Here is a 16579-nt window from a genome sequence, read left to right as displayed (position 1 = left end):
AAAAAGTCCTCAAAGTTTGTTTCTCTCACAAATACATGTATATTTTGTGAAATAATTTGTTTCTCCTAATTCTTTTTTTTCCTTTTACACAAAAAGTGCGTTGGTAGATAAAGACAGGACACTCAGACGCTGATGCGACAGCAGAAAGCTCAACATGAAGGCCCAAACAGGCAAATATTGGTTGATAAATCGATACGCAGACTAGAGTCCAGGTATACCCACCCCATGTAGTCTGGTTTCTCCACTCAAGCCAGGAGGACAAGGATAGCCTTCACCTTTAAATCCAGGTGAGTCAACAGGCCCCAGAGACCCTCTGTCACTCTAAAAAAACAACAACCCATCAACAGTGTTGCCTGTGGGACGATCAGTCAAGACTAGACAGGAGCTGACTCACCTTTGGAGTCTCAGTTCTCCCTCACAAGAAACAAAAAGTAGATTAATGAACCAACATCACCGCTGGCTGCCGTGACACAGCTGTGTATCTGTAGCAGTGTCACACCTTAGCACCAGGACGGGCCCCACAAGTCCTGGGTCACCCCTGGACAGAAAACACCTCAGAGAGGCAAGGGACCAGAGTGGGACGCAGAGAGTAAGAAAACAACTTCAAATGTTTAGTTTTTATCTTAAAACTACTGAACAATATATTAAAAAGTTATTTTATGATATAAAATAATACAAGCAGCTCAGTTGAAGCCCTGATTCAAATGTGGTTCATTCTCTTCAATCAATCCTCAAGAGTAATCCTCAGGTCAGAGTAATCCTCAAGGGTAATCCTCAAATCAGAGTAATCCTCAAGGGTAATCCTCAAGTCAGAGTTATCCTCAAGAGTAATCCTCAAGAGTAATCCTCAAATCTGAGTAATCCTCAAGAGTAATCCTCAAGTCTGAGTAATTCTCAAGAGTGTTATGTCTGTTGTTTTATTAATTTTTTTATTACTAACTTCATGTGTTTTTGTATTTCCTGGTCTGCCTGCAGACATCTTCACCGAACCAACAGCTCTCCTCCTATCAGGTAAGTGTGCATGCCTATAACTCCGTGGAATGCTGGGAACTGGAGTTCTAATGTTAACTCATAACATCCCATCTTTCCCCCTATAAAAGAAAGCAAGATTCGTCAAACATATATTAACTTGAACCAAACCTTATATTCTTATCCCTTAAGAGGAAATAATGCATTAACAATCTTTCAATACATTCAGATTTCACTTTTCTTTACAGTTTATTTTTTTAAACAGGGACGTAACGATAAGTAAAGGTAGGTACATAACTATAAACAGTCATTTTTAACATAACTTGGGCGTCATCAAGTCCTCGCCGATAGGTAGGTTGGAACGAATACGCCAACCCATCAGCATATGGGCTGGTGATAGGCTGTTCTGCAGGGGCGCACTCCTGTAGATCAGTAAGCTTTTTTGAAAGTCATCTCTGTTCTCAGCCTTCTTCATCAGACCTTTGACTGTCTTTACAAAGCTTTCTGCCAAGCCGTTGGATCTTGGGTAGGTGGGACTTGGAGTAGAGTGTTGGAATCCCCACTCCTTGGGGAAGGAAGCAAACTCACAGCTAGAAAACTGCAGGCCATTGTCTGTAAACAGTTCACACAGGATGCCGTGTCTCAGGAACCCAGTCTTGACGTAGCTGATGACTGTTCTACTTGATGTGGACTGCAGCGTTCCAACTTGGGGAGAGTTGGAAAAGTAGTCTGTGACCACTGTGTAACTCCTTCCGTCACAAACAGGTCAGCTCCTACTTTACAGTAAGGTCTGTTAGGCAACAGGATGAGGCATAAGTGGCTCTGCCTGTTGTTTTGGTCTGCAGGTGCGACAAAGTTCACAAGACGCTGTTGTCCGGCTTATGTCGTGATTGATTCTTGGCCAGTACATCACCTCTCATACCCTGCGTTTGCACTCAACTCCTCAGAGGTGGCCTTCGTGTATCTTTTGGAGCATTTCTTTGCGTCGAGAGGATGGTATGACGAACTTGTTCCCCTTCATCACTGTCATCCACCACTGTTAGCTCCGCTCTGTGGTTCCAGTAGTCCTGTATTCTCCTTGGACAGCTGGCTTTGTTTTGTGGCCATCCTGTTTTTATTTTCTCCTTAAGCTCTTTCATAGTTTTGCCTGCAGCGATTTCTCTCCTGTTCCGTTCTGTTCTGTTCTGTCAGCAGACACAGGGAGCGATGTCACGATCATGTCAACGTATGCCTCTATCTCTGCGCTTTTCCAACTGTCTGCACTCTCCTTCTTATTGACTGCCCTGGACAGCGTGTCGGCAGCGAAAATGTACTTTCCAGGTGTGACTATCATGTGTATGTCATACTTTTGCAGTCTTATCAACATGCATTGTATCTGTACAGGACAGTCATTCAGTGGCTTGGACATGATGGACAACAGAGGTTTATGGTCCGTTTCCACTTCAAAAGCTTGGCCATGAACATATCGGTCAAATCTTCTACATGCATATGAACTTGCTAGAAGCTCTTTTTCAATTTGTGCATTCCTGTACTCCTCGCTTGTCAAGACTCTGGATGCGTAGGCGACCGGTAGTCACTGCTCGTCATGTTGTTGCAGTAGCACCGCTCCCATCTGCGGAGATCCTGATGCTCTTCTCCGGATCGTAGAACTTCAGCACTGACTCTTGTGTAAGAATCTCCTTCATTTTCAGAAAACATCGTTCCTGCTCATGGGACCAGGTCCCCTCGTTTTTCTGAGAGGAGCTGAGTGCGTTGACGACTGTGGTATAAACTTGGCAAGCTAAGTTACCATCCCGAGGAACTGTCTGACCTCGTCTTTGTCCTGGGGCTCTTCCATGTTGTTGATTGCTGATGTCTTTCTTGTGTCCGGCCTCACCCCTGCCTCGCTGACGACATCTCCCACGAAGGTAAGTGCTTTCACTCCAAACTCAGGTTTGTCCTTATTCAGTTTTAGGTTGACCTCTGATGTCTCGTCCAGCACTTGTCTCAGTCTTGTGTCGTGTTCTTCTCAAGTGGACCCCCATACTATCATATCATCCATCATGGTGTCAACGCCTGGTGTGTGCTCAAATATCATGTGTATGATCTTGTGGTACACCTCAGGTGCTGACAAGATGCCATAAGGCAGACAAAGAGAGCGGTACCTGCCCTCAGGTGTGTTGAAGGTACAAAGCCTCGAACTCTCCTCTTCTAGCTTTAGTTGCCAGGAACCTGACCAAGCATCCAGTTTACTGAAGCACCCGCACCAGCAAACTGCACCATGATTTCTTCTCTGGTTGGTCACTTGAAGTGTTCCCTCTTAATTGCCTTTTTGAGGTCCCTTGGATCTAAGCAAATTCTCAAAGCACCTGTCATTCTGTAGGCTCATTTAAGTTCGTCATGACCTCCATCTTCCAGCCTGCCAGTTTCACCTTCTGTTTTTCCCTTAGCGTGAACGGGACCTTCTTGCACAACTGGGGACACACTTTCATCCACAGATATTCTGTGTTTTCCAGGTAAACATCCAAGTCCTTCAAAACAGCCCTTGTACTCCATGAGCGAGTCATGATCATCTGCGGTCTCTGGTGATGTCACGATACAAACATTCTCTTGACCAGACTGAGCAACTCACATGCACCAAGTCCAAGGATTGGTTGAACAGTCTCATCCATGATCAGTCGCTGTGCCTTGACCTGTTTTCCCTTGCTTTTGAAGGTTGTTACACAGCTCCCTTGGACTGGTACATTTTCTGCAGTGTATCCTGTCACTTTCATTTTTATAGGATGGCTCTTGCTCTTTAGGGTAAGTGTGTTGTAGTCCTCCATAGATAGCAGCTTTACCTGGGCTCCTGTATCAAGCTTGGATGCTATTATTGTCTCATTCACCTCTACTGGCACAATCCATTCAGCTTTGTCAGCACTACAAGTCTGCACACTGTCCACTATGAACTCTGCGTCCCCCTCCTCTTTGGCTGCGTGGACTTTCTTCTTTGAGGCCACTTTTTGAGCGTACTTGTGAATATTCTCAGTCATCCAGGTCATCGTAATTCTCAAAAATGATCAAACTAGGCAACTTGGAATAGGTGAGTCCAGTTGCCCACTTTCTGAGCATTTCGAGCGGTGATTGCTCTTTCAAAAGTTGTTACAGGACTTGCCATATGCTGGACATGACTTGGGCTTGTTTCTGCCTCCTCATCTAGCTCTCTTGAACTCTGTGGTTTTCTCTTTTGGTTCCTTTGTTAAATGTTGTCCTTTTCTGCAGCTCCTTTTTCACTGCATGCACTGACGTCTTACCTCTGCATAGCCCCTTTGCCTGAGCTCGAGTGGTTTCTGCCGCTTCCAATTGTCGGCAAGATAACCAGTCACTGCACGCATGAGGGTGGATGTTGTTTATGCGTGACAGGTCGAGGTACCTGGAATGCAGGTCGAGTAATTTACTAGTTGTCTTCAGGAACTATTTAACTATAATTCCTCTCTCCCTCCACTCTCACTGGCCGCCGTCAGGTGAGCGAGCTCGTATCCTGCTTCTATCTTGACTCACGCGACCGTGATCTTATAACGGCTCTCTCGTGGCCCACTGCAGATTGTTTTCTTCACTTCTGTCTTCACTTGCCATCGGCCTCTCCTGACACCATATTATGTCTGTTGTTTTACGATAAAAAAAAAATAAACGAGGCATATTACTAACTTTACGTTTTTGTATTTACCGGTCTGCGTGCGTACACCACTGAATCAACTCCTCTCCTCCGGGAATGCGGAACTTCGGGGCATGCTGGGAACTGGAGTTCTACTGTGATTTACTGCGCAGACAAACAATGTGTCTGCGTGTCACACTCTCAGCAGTAATACTGACTCTCAGAGAGAGAGAATCCGTCCATCCATCCATTTTCTTATCCTGCTAAGGCTTGCAGGGGGGCTGCTCATATACAACACATAGAGACAGACAACCATTCACACTCAGTCACGCCTACGGTCAATTTAGAGTATCAATCAGCCTCGTCCCCTCTTGATGTCTTTGGACTGTGGGAGGAAGCTGGAGTACCAGAGAGAACCCACACAGGAACAGGGAGAACATGGAGACTCCATATAGAGAGATCAAGTCAAAGTCAAGTTGGGGCTTGAACCCTGAACCTGGAACCTTCTTGTTGTGAAGTGACAATGCTAACCACTGCACCACCGTGTCGCCTGTTATTAATTCATAGCATCACAAAGAGTAATCCTCAAGTCTGAGTAATCCTCCGGAGTTATCCTCAAGCCAGAGTTATTCTCAGCAGTATCTCTCAAGTCAGAGTAATCTTCAAGATGAATCCTCTATTCAGAACAATCCTCAAGAGTAACCGTCTAGTCAGAGTAGTCCTCAAGAGTAATCGTCGAATCAGAGTAATCCTCAGCAGCATCTCTCAAGTCATTGCAATCCTCAGCAGTGTGAATGGTTGTCTCTCTATATTTGTTGGCCCTGCAATGCGCTGGTGACCCATCCACGGTGAACCCTACCTCTTGCACGAAGGCTGCTGGGACAGGCTCCACCCCCCTTGACTCTTAACAGGATAAGCAGAAGAAAATGGATGGATGGATGGATTCTCTTTCTCTCTCTCTCTGTGAGAGTCAGTATGACTGCTGAGCGTCTGAAAAGCAGACACATCGTGTATCTGCTCACATAGCAGTTGTGTTGTTCTCAGTTTGTTAGCAAGATCAGGCAAAATCAACAGGGCTTGATTTTACAAACTGTAAGATGTACACTTTGCTGTACTCTTAAATTTGCTCAGACATCTTAAACATTTGGGATAATGTTCTAAGTTTAGGCTACCAGCTCACTGCTGCTTGTTTTGTTGGGTTGGGCTCACCGTGGTGGAGACATTTTCTCTCTGAGACTTTGGTAGTTACCTTTGAATGTGTAGTACTAAAACAGGGGACTGAATAAGTCTAAACTTGGAGCGCAACAAAGTACTTGGACTTGTTCTCTCAAACATGTTTCATGGATTGATGTCAACCACTTTTCTGCTCATCCGGTGATCAGACCAGTGATTTACAAAAATCAGCGGAGGAAACACACAGGAATTTTGGATCATTTTGACTTTATTGGGGATCAAAGTGCATACATGAACAACGATGTTCCGAAGTAGAGGGAGACTTTTACACAAACTAAAATGTTTCAAAACATTAGATGTCTAGAGATGTGACTCCTAAAAGAAAGACGAGCTATTCCACCAACCAGTAAAGGACAAAACGCACGATGTCATTGCATAATTGGTGCAGTAAACATTTACCGCAACATTATTTTCTCTCAGCGACAAGTTAACTAACTGCATCTAAATGCTTAAGCATTAAGCAGAGAGACAAATTCATACAATCGCAATGGAAAAAACTAAAAGCCGAAGTTACAGAAACATTAATAGGTGTGTAGCTGAATGTAATAGAGGGACAAGTAGAGGTACTTGATTATATGCACGAAACAAAACATGCCCACATGTCCCTGGATTTGAAACATTTTATGATTGTAAAATGTTGGTAAGAATATTCTCATTTGATATCGGGTAAGATAAAAAAATAAATATTTACCCAAAATGTTGCAGGGTCCATTTTTTTGTAATGACTATAATTTTTTTTTTTAATTGTCAGATAAAAGTTACTGCTAAATCCTGCCACATCGCTAATCCACTGAATATAATCCAAGCACTTTGTGAACGCTTCTCGCTCGTTAACGCTTCCCATGACAACACCAAAGCTGTCCAACACACACAAACCCCCCCAACAACGTTTGAAGATTATCAACATCTCCCTCAGATGTTGTCAGCGCTGCCCAGCTGCTGAGTATGATGATGAGGTCACTGTGTCCATAATTACATGCGACATAAAACTGTTTGATCTACTTCTTCTATATGTGTGTGTGTGTGTGCTATGTCTGCTCATGAATGCAAAAACAATTCGGTTGTAAATGATGGTAACAAAAGGAAATGAGACTAAACCTCAGCATATACAGACGCCTCGTAAAAACGGCTTGACTGATGTCACCATACGCGACTGTTTCGTAGAATAATCCAAGCCTGTAATCCTCTGGTCCACAAAGTGGATGGCAGTGTTGCTTCCAAAATCGGGTTGAAGATTCCTCGCCTACCTACTGTTATTTTGACTATTATTGGGTTGTATTGACTCCCATCATCTGCTTGAATTTGTATTGAATGTGTCAAATTTTGGAATGATAACAGAAGGATGCATTTCTCACCTACGCTGAAGATCAGCTCATAGAAATTTTAGCACACCCAAAGTGCTAAATTAAAAAAAAAAATCAAATACTAACATGTTTGCTAATTTTTTTAATCTTTTTTTTTAATCATAAGGGAAAATAATTGAAGCATGAAGCTGCAACACCCTGAGATTTGTGTTTTTAACAATATAATATCCCATCATGGAGGCTTAAATATCCGTGTGTGTGATCCTGTCATCTCAGTGTCTTCAGCTCTACGCTCCCTCTGTCTCCTGGAGCAGCGTTGACTCCTGTGTGAAGGGAGGTTTGGGCCGCCGGTTGATGCACGCCAACGCTGTCATGACCAGAGCGCTGAACCCCGCGCACACACACGTCCCCTGGGTCACCTTCAACGGGGTAAAACAACAGTGGGGCCGATGGATGCACATACAGTGGATGCACATACAGTGATATTATCTGACTTGTGAATGATTGTTTAAAAAAAAAAGCCTAAATTGTGTTGCAGGAACACACAGAAGAGAACGAGGACAAGGCCATGTCGTCCCTTTTCCGTTTGGTTTGCCAACTTTACAAGGTGAGAACTTGATCCATTGTTTGAATTGAACCAAGCAGACCTTTTATTTCAAGAAGATTAAGCAAACAAGGCTCTGGCTGATAAGAATTTGTGTGAAGATGCTGAAATGGATTTCCTCCTTTTGGCAATGATCCCTCATAAGGCGTTAGCAAAACAGGCTCTCTCTCGTCTCGTCTCATTGTCCTTAGCTTATCCAGGTCTGGGTCGTGGGGGCAGCAGCCTCAGCAAGGAAACCCAGACTGCCCTCTCCCAAGCCACATCCACCAGCTCTTCCGGGGGGAATCCCGAGGCGTTCCCAGGCCAGCCCAGAGATAAAAATCCCTCCAGCATGTCCTGGGTCGCCCCAAGGCCTCCTCCTGTTTGGGCATGCCCAGGAAACCTCCCGAGGGAGGCGTCCAGGAGGCATCCTCACCAGATGTCTGAACCACCTCAACTGACTCCTCTCGACATGGAGAAGCAGCGGTTGTACTCTGAATCCCTCCCGAATGACTGAGCTTCTCACCCTATCTCTAAGGGAGAGCCCAGCCACCCTGCGGAGGAAACTCATCGGTCGCTTGTATTTGCGATCTTGTTATTTCGGTCGTTACCCAAAGCTCATGACCATAGGTGAGGGTTGGAACATAGATTGACCGGTAAATCGAGACCTTTGCCTTTTGGCTAAGCTCCCTCTTTACCACAATGGACTCCATTGTCCTGGCCGCCAGGACAAAAAACACATTGCTCCTCCTTGATCTGAGGTTCGACTATCGACCTGACCCTCCTCTCCAGTACCCTGGTGTATACCTTTCCAGGGAGGCTGAGGAGTGTGAACCCCCGATAATTAGAACACACCTCTGGTCCCCTTTCTTCAAGATGGGAACCACCACCCTGGTCTGCCACTTCAAAAGCACCGCACCCGATGTCCACGCAATGTTGCAGAGACGTGTCAACCAAGACAGCCCTAAAACATCCAGAGCCCTGAGATACCCAGGGTGGATCTCATCCGCTCCTGGAGCTCTGCCATCGCGGAGTTGTTTTACTACCTCAGCCCCAGACATTGGACGACCCCCCCGTCCAATTATTCATCAGCAGCCTCCCAGCCCCATGGTAAATGTGTGGGAAAGTTTTTCAGTTTTTTAGTCCTAGATTTTTGGGACTGGTGCTGGTGAGTTAAACCTGCAAATACCTTTTTTTTATTGTGCATTTTCTCTCATAATTCAACACGACACACTGTTTGTCATTGTGTTAGGTATGGCTTGGCAGTTGCATCAGTCTTCATATGTTGCCGTGTGAATCGGGTCCTTGTCTTTTCTTACTGTATCAACACTTATAGATTTCTGAAGAAGAGCGTCTTGATCTGATGTGACCTTGATGTTTTAGAGAGTGAAGCCTCCAGCCTGCACAGGAGCCCCAGTCAGACTGAACAGAAGCTTCTGCTGAACGCAACAAAACTCATTCTCATATCTAAAAAGCATGTAGTGTCACATTACTACATTCTGTACTAACCTCAAGAGCTGAAAGTGGATAAAATCGGACTGTTAAACTGCGGGTCTTGACTCTTTTCATGTATTAGATGGACATATAAATAACAGCCAGTCTGACATTAGTTTTCATATAATTTATTGGCATTTTCCACATAAACAACCTGAACTCCTAAAACTGATTTGGCTTAAAATGAGAAACAAAAATTGTCTTTGTCAAAAACATCGGAGTGGCAGATGTAGACATACTTGTAAAGTATATTTGATTTTTAGGCTTGAGAACATAACATTAAATGTCCTACTTTACAGTACTTTGTCTCTACAGACATGTTTTGAAGAATAAATATCCTTGAAGTTTGCACAACACAAGCTGGAAAAACAAAAAACGAGACAGCATGAACATTTGTTGGCAGCACAAGAACAGCAAGAGTTTAAATGTGTTACTGTTGAACACAATTAACAGTGTCTGATGCTGATGTTTTTCCTGCAAAGAGCCAGAGTGCTGAGTTTGACTTGCCATTCAATGCCTCATTCTGTTCTGCTGTTTAAAGGTTTAAGTTCTTCACTACTGACATGATGAAAATGCTGCGTTAACTTGTGCGCGATCCATTTCCCGAAATTACTTGGGGGCTTTTTATGGCGCCTCGAACTAGTTAATTGCATCTGTTGCAGTTTGTTTACAGCATGCAAACTTCACAATTCATTGGTTCCAACGCTACAGAAGAGCTGAAGACAAACTAAGAGTTTACATTCAGCACAATGAAGCATCTACCGCTCCAGCAGTCAGGTGAACGTTGCACATTTGTAGTGATGGTTGAAAACTATTGGCAGTCTGGATTATCGAGTAAAACAGAGAGTAGAAATCCCTGTGTGACCAATAATATCTGTTGGATGGAAAAGACAAAGACCAGCTTGTTGTCTCAGTGTTAACATTTTAAATTTTCTCTTAAAGGGATGCTAAAGAAACTTAAGCATTCTTCAGTAAGCTGCCGAGAAAACCTCAAAGCATCTTGCTCACTATATTTTAAATGTGTACTGTATGAGCAGACAGTTTAGCCTGAAGATGGCAGTCTATGTCTGTGAGAAGCATTATCATCGTGCCATGAAACGCTTCATAATGGTGAGGGCATCTACACTTGATTTTGATGGTGAAAACTGTAATCAAGGTACCGGGGGGGAAAGTAGAGCTTTGCACCTTATGTTCTGTGGCTGACCATTGGATTAATTTTCATAAATCGATACAAATATGATCCATGTAAAGAAACCTTTGTCTGATCCTTTCAAACCAAAGTAGAATCAGATAATTAACAAATCAATGCATTTAATACATTATCACTCATTATGATGATAAGCTGACTTCTTTTTTAAACTACATGTTTGAAGTTCTTCGGATCTCTTAAAATCTCAACGCTTTTCTGAGGGCTCAGCATGTCAAAAATAGCACAGTGACTCTTCAACATCAGGCACCAACCTCCTTTATCACATATAAGGCTGAACATAAAACGTACTGAGTTAATGAAATACTGTAAGACTAGTGTTTCCTACTACTGCCTGACCAGGAAGTGCGTTAAATCCTGTGTAGTGCTTTGCATGCTTCCTGGTGGTTCTACCTCAGTGATGGCTACGAACACTGATCTAGACAGAACATGTACGGACGACTCATGAGCTCCTGAAACTACACACACACACACACACACACACACACACACACACACATTCTCAAGTCTCAGCTATCAGATTAGGAAAGGGCTTAATAGACTGCTTCTAAGTTGCACAAAATCTAATAAATCTGCTTTTAAATACAGTTAACATGAATCGTTGGTAAAAACTAACACTATGTGATACAATCATCAGGTTAAAATCTCTAGTGTAAAAACGTATAGCATCGTAGGCTGGCAGGTGTTTGCGTGTTTTCAACACTTATGGCACACAGTTGTCCCAGTCGAGCACGAACTAGCAAATAAGACTGATGGAAATCCATCTGTATAGTTTGAACTTAAACAAGCCGTGTTTGAAACTGTGCTCCTTGACGAACCTCCAATTATACCTGTCGGCAGGGCAGGAAACGAGTCCAACCTCCTCTGACTTTGGAGAAAATTTCTGTGTGTAGAAATACTGATTTAAATAGTTTGGTATTTGTTGAACAGGATGGTTCTGGCTCAGATGCGTTTAAGGTTTGAGTTAGTAAGATCAAGCTATATCATTTGAACATTTTTCTCACATTATTAGTACTGACTAGGTCCACACAAGGTGTGTGCTCTAAGAGGAGATGAGGTTCAATGTATGGGGCCAACTTCTGAAACTGCCCCCCCATAGGGATTCTTTGTATACATTCATCATGTACTTGTATTAGATTGTTTCTCTCTTCAGTTGTTGTAGAAGCTGTGGTTCTGTACCTGCTCTCTACCGCCAGCATGGCTGTATGTCCAGCGAGTGCCATCCCTCCTCTGCGGCCCTCCCTGAGGTTCCCGGCCTTTTTATCCTTTTTAATTTTTGTATCTGTTAGAGGGGTTTTTCAGGAAGTTTTGTCCTCACTCAGACTGAGGATCTGCCCCTCGAGGTTAAATTGAGTTTGTAACTTTACAAAAAAACCAAAAAAAACTAAAAAAAACAACAACCTTGTAACATCTCGTCCCAATTTCAGGATAAATCCACTGATCTTTCTCATTTGTAGTCAAATCTTCTTAGTGTTGCTAGTGTGACCCAAAGACAGTTTATTTCTCGGCATTATTAAATTGTTGACTAAAAGAAAATTGAATGAACTGCTGTGCTGCACTAGGTGAATGTTCCTTCATTGACACGAGACTGGGACTGTCCAATCCTCAGTATAGCAGTAAATCCACTACTGAACACTGAACTTGAATACACTTGATTATCCTTTGCTCAAAACTACAGTGGCCAGCTGTTTTAGTAACATATGTATGTAGTTTTTTTTTTTTTTTTACCTAAAGCATACATCAAACCCAGTTGTTGTTTTTTATAGAGTGAATTAGGAAGGAATTCATCAAATTATGTTAACAGATTTAGCAGCAGCTCATCAAATCAGTCAGTTTCCTGCCCGCCTTCATGTACGTCGCATCAGATCTTCTGTCCTGTTTTTGTGGGGTCGGTAGGCCTACAGTGGGTGAAGCCCTTTGTAACTGATTCGAAGAGCTGAGCGGCAGAGACGGTAAAGTGCTACTGCGGACTGGAGGCACCCTGATTAAAAAAAATGCTTTTTAAGCACATAAACACAGACAAGACCAGCAAACGTACAACGAAGAACTGTTCAAAACAATGACACCATTAGAAATCTTCTCAGGTTAAAAAAAATAAAGCTCCAACCAATAATACAGGTGGTGTCTTCTTCAGTGCTCAATCTCTGTGGTGCTACACGCTGGTTTAAATATTATTTGATTGCTTCAGGTGCCAAATTCTCTATTAAAGGGTTTTTAATTAAATGTAGAGACAAAACTGGTTCAAAAGAGTCTCAGCTGTCTCTGCTTTAGAGGTAAATCAAACAGGAAGGACAGTTTGGGGTCAGGGGTACCCACTACATTCGTGCTACATTCAATGTTTGTTTCTCTTCATACCCTGAGGTTTAGGTCCATCAGTTTCTCACTGCTCATCTACATCCTGTATTTGGTAAATGATTCATCTCTCACATCACTCTCAAAAGGCTTAAACAAAGAAATCATACTCACGTTCTCCAAGCGGACACGATAACTTCATGTCCTAAATTAAAACTATGGTGCAAAATAATTTCCAAGACCCTGTCAAACCGTCACATCTTCATTTGCTGCTCATGTCCAAATGTGATTTTGGAGGAAGACATTTCCTTTCTTTTTTACCTTTTTGTTCTTGGTACAGGACCTCGCCTCGGCTCAACTCTTCTTCCCAGTTAAAATGCGGCAGCCTTGTTCTGGGACACTCCCAACTGAAGCTACAACAAAGCAGGGTGGGACACAGAGGCCGATCAGGCACCCAAAGAGAGGCAAAATTCTCTTGCTGAAAAACAAAATAAACCAGAGGGGGCATGTCCCTCGGTTCTCCAGAGAGGATGTCTCCAGTGTAAAGGGACTGTGGTGATCTTACAGACTTTATTGGCAAAGGCCTGCCCTGCCTTTGTCTTCTATACCCAGAGGTCCTGTCTCTCAGGCAGGGCAGGTTGTGCTGGTTGTTATGTGCCCATACGGAGGCAGGCAACCCCGTCACCCTCCTGGCTGAGGTCTCTGTCCCTGTCGGCACCTTCCCGCCCTGGTGAGGCTAGTGTTCTGTGAGGGTGGGGGCTCCGCACCGACATGGTAACCAGACTTAGGGTCCGCGAGGGGTGAGGTGAAGGGGGGCGGTACCTGCTGCTGCGGGGGTCTGGGGACAGAGAAGGGGAGGAGGAGTCTTGCTGCCTCTCCAGACCTGACTGTGAATCATCCTCGAGGGGACTCTCTAAGTCAGACTCCAACTCCTCATCCTCTTCCTCTTCCTCCAGTGTGAGTTCAAACTGGAACTTGTCTGTGCCTCCCCCTCCTGGGTGAGGCCCTCCAGCCCCAACAGCTCCCCCTCCTGGTCCCACCTCGGCATGGTGCCCCTCTGGACTGGAGGGTGAGGGGCTGCGGGGGATCATGCTCTGGTACCACTCCCTGTTGTCCTCCAGGGTGTCTAGGATGTCCTGGGCATCAGGGTGCACCAAGTCTGCCCACGTCTCCCACAGAGGGTGAACAATGTAGTCGATGAACCCCACCTGAGCAACATTTAAAATGACAGCAATTAACACACTGATGCAGCGCAAAAACAAGACATTTATTCATACCAGCAAACTGGTCTAGTCTAAGATGTCAGTGAGGAGATTCCAGAAGACACAGGATGAATCAGACTCATAGATAAAAGAGTAAAATATTCTACAGCCACATTTGTTGCTATTCAGCGTTTTAGAGGAAGCATGGCAGCAAGAACACACAAATATAACCTTAAGGCCTTTAATTTTGTCTCAATCTATTTCGTCTAAATGTCTGTGTGTTACCTGGCTCTTCTCTATGGAGGCGTTGTGTTTGTCACACATGGGGCTGATCTCCATGCCCTTGTCCCGCTCTCGGTCTCCCTGTGTGAAGAACTCCACCATGATGCGGTCCGTCCACTTCCGGTAAAGCTCCAGAGGTTTGGTTGGGTTGCTCAGGTCAGCACAGTGGACCATGTTCTGAAGAACCTGGAGGAGACATGTCAGTCAGGCTATGCTACTGTTGTTTTTTGGACACAATAACTTAATGTGCATGCATCTGTTTTACAGACTTTCAAAAAAATTTAAGATAAAATGATCATTATGCTGCTGTAGTTTTGAACTATGCTACAAATACAGCACAAAACTTCCCTGCACTACAAGGAAATTAAAAAAAAATGTGTGTGTTTATATGATTTTGGTATTTTACTGATCTAATTAATTTATTTTTAATCAATTTAGGAGAAAACCACACATAAATGTTCAAAAAATGCACACGGCTTCTAAATCCAATGACTTATCATGTTAAATAATCATGAGTTTACCAAAATTTTTGGGATTAGGTTTCTTGCCTCAATTCAGATCCTACAATCCTTGAAAGAGTCTCACTTCTACTGTACAGTGTTCACTTTTGTCCCATTGTATTTTGCTGATACTGCTGTACCGGCACAAAACTACAAGACATAATGACCAGGATGTGCCCACTAGGCTGCAGCACTTTCACACAAATCTCCATACAAACAGTGCAGTGCGCCCTATGATGGATCTTTTTACTGTGAAAAAGCACTGCTGAGCATTTGAACTACAATATTTAAAATTTTCTGACTTTTCCAACAGATTAATGATGCACTTTTCATTTTACACCATATTTAACAGACTTGTAAGCAAAATATGCTACAATATGTGGTACTGATCAATTAGCAGATATAAATACAGACATTTATCTCTTACCTGGATACGGTCAGAATAGTTGTCGAGCAGCAAAACTCCCAGACTGGTCACCTTCTTTGTCTCCACCATTGTTTTCATGTCTGCCAAGAAGTTCATGTGTTTGGACATATCAGTGGCCAGCACCTAATTAAGGGCAGAAAAACACACACAATCTAAGAACGACGGCTGATACAGAAATATGAATCATAAGTCTTACAGTGACACTTTTAATTGTGTGAGGAGAGAGATTGTTTGTGGTTATTGGCCTTTTAATGCTTAATGCTCTTTAACAACAACACAACCACAGTTTCCTTCATCAAAAAACCCCAAAACAAAACACAAAGGATTAAATAAAAACACTACTAAGAAGTCACAGACGTCAACATAAAACCCTCATAGGATTTTTTGAAAGAACTAGAACTGTTCTGCATGTTCCTGCATGAGTGTAATTTCACTTGTATTTAGCCTTTTTCCTCAACATTCTCAAAAGTTCCACCTTTCGTGTTCTTTTCGAAAGTAAGCAATAAGAGACCGTCAACTACAAATGTATGTCAGGGTTCTATAAAACATGACAATCTCCCCAGAATATGACGTTAGTGTGTGATGTGAAATGTCTCACCATGTCAATCACCATCTTGCGGAGGGAGTCTCTCTGTTTCTTGCTGAGGTTCTGGAAGATGTCACAGTTCTCCTCTTGGAGCAGTTTGAAGCCCACAGCGAGGTGGTGGTTCTCTAGCACAGAGGCATCGTTGTACATCAGTGCCAGCTCGGAACCTGAAAAGGTAAACGTGGAAGCTGGTAAATATGTTTTATAAGAAACCTCAAGCTTAGCTCCTATTTATTCAGTGTTCTAAATCAGTGTTCACGGGAGTCCAATGGACATTGGATTCTGCAGCATATGGAGCACCAAGTATTTCAATAAATATCAGCGTTTTTCGACTTTTCTGATATTTTCATATAGATGTATGAATGTTGGAATATGGCTGTTGCCTTTGAGTGACTCACCAACTTTTTCTTGCTTCAGCTGTCAAAAAATGGCAGCCATATATTTTTTCCTTGACTCTAATGGAGATGAATAACTACCGACAGAAAACCTGTCTAAAACGCCCAGTATAATCCAAGCATGCTAAATGTTTAGTATTTCAAAAACACATTTATTTAAGCTAAAAAAAAAAAGAAGAACCCCCCCTCCTGACTAGAACATGATGCCTCTGGTTCGGCTCAAGTGTGAACGAGCTAAAGTCAAAGTGATTGAGGATTATTGAGCATACAAGTGGATAAAGAAACCTTGAATTATACTGGAAAAAGTGTGTGTGGACAGTTCTGAAGTCCATTAGCTTCCAACTAATAATATGTGGCCGGCTTCTGAATTCTGGAGTGACAAAGAAATAATAGAGAGAAGAATTTCTTTTTGTGGGATCAGGACATCCTCTAACGGGGAGTCACTAAAAGGTGAAACACACTGTTTGGGTGACATCCTTTTGAAATGGAATG

At 43.2% G+C, this 16579-nt stretch overlaps 1 protein-coding gene and 1 long non-coding RNA gene across 5 annotated transcripts in view; one reads left to right on the top strand and one right to left on the bottom strand.

Annotated features, from left to right (window-relative positions):
* The first annotated feature begins 4321 nt into the window (after positions 1-4321).
* LOC147249638 (uncharacterized) lies at positions 4322-9301 on the top strand. Its single transcript, XR_015119379.1, has 4 exons — positions 4322-4451; positions 7396-7548; positions 7658-7726; positions 9086-9301. It is a non-coding gene; the product is annotated as an uncharacterized LOC147249638 (long non-coding RNA).
* Positions 9302-9317: 16 nt separating this feature from the next.
* Positions 9318-16579, bottom strand: part of pde4cb (phosphodiesterase 4C, cAMP-specific b) — an 82090-nt gene continuing 74828 nt past the window's right edge. For all 4 annotated transcript variants that reach the window (XM_086225453.1, XM_086225455.1, XM_086225456.1 and 1 more), the window contains 4 exons: positions 15705-15859; positions 15107-15229; positions 14183-14365; positions 9318-13903 (listed from right to left, as the gene is read on the bottom strand). In XM_086225453.1, the coding sequence (XP_086081579.1) occupies positions 13346-13903; positions 14183-14365; positions 15107-15229; positions 15705-15859 (1019 nt within the window). In that variant the 3' untranslated portion in view covers positions 9318-13345. The remainder of the gene's footprint in view (positions 13904-14182; positions 14366-15106; positions 15230-15704; positions 15860-16579) is intronic.

The sequence above is a fragment of the Aulostomus chinensis genome, chromosome 14 (genome assembly GCF_037954235.1).
Source record: "Aulostomus chinensis isolate RoL2024-O1b breed Wild chromosome 14, RoL_Achi_v1.0, whole genome shotgun sequence".
Taxonomy (NCBI): domain Eukaryota; kingdom Metazoa; phylum Chordata; class Actinopteri; order Syngnathiformes; family Aulostomidae; genus Aulostomus; species Aulostomus chinensis.
Note: the sequence above shows the minus strand (reverse complement) of the source record. Positions and strands in the feature narration are given on the sequence as shown.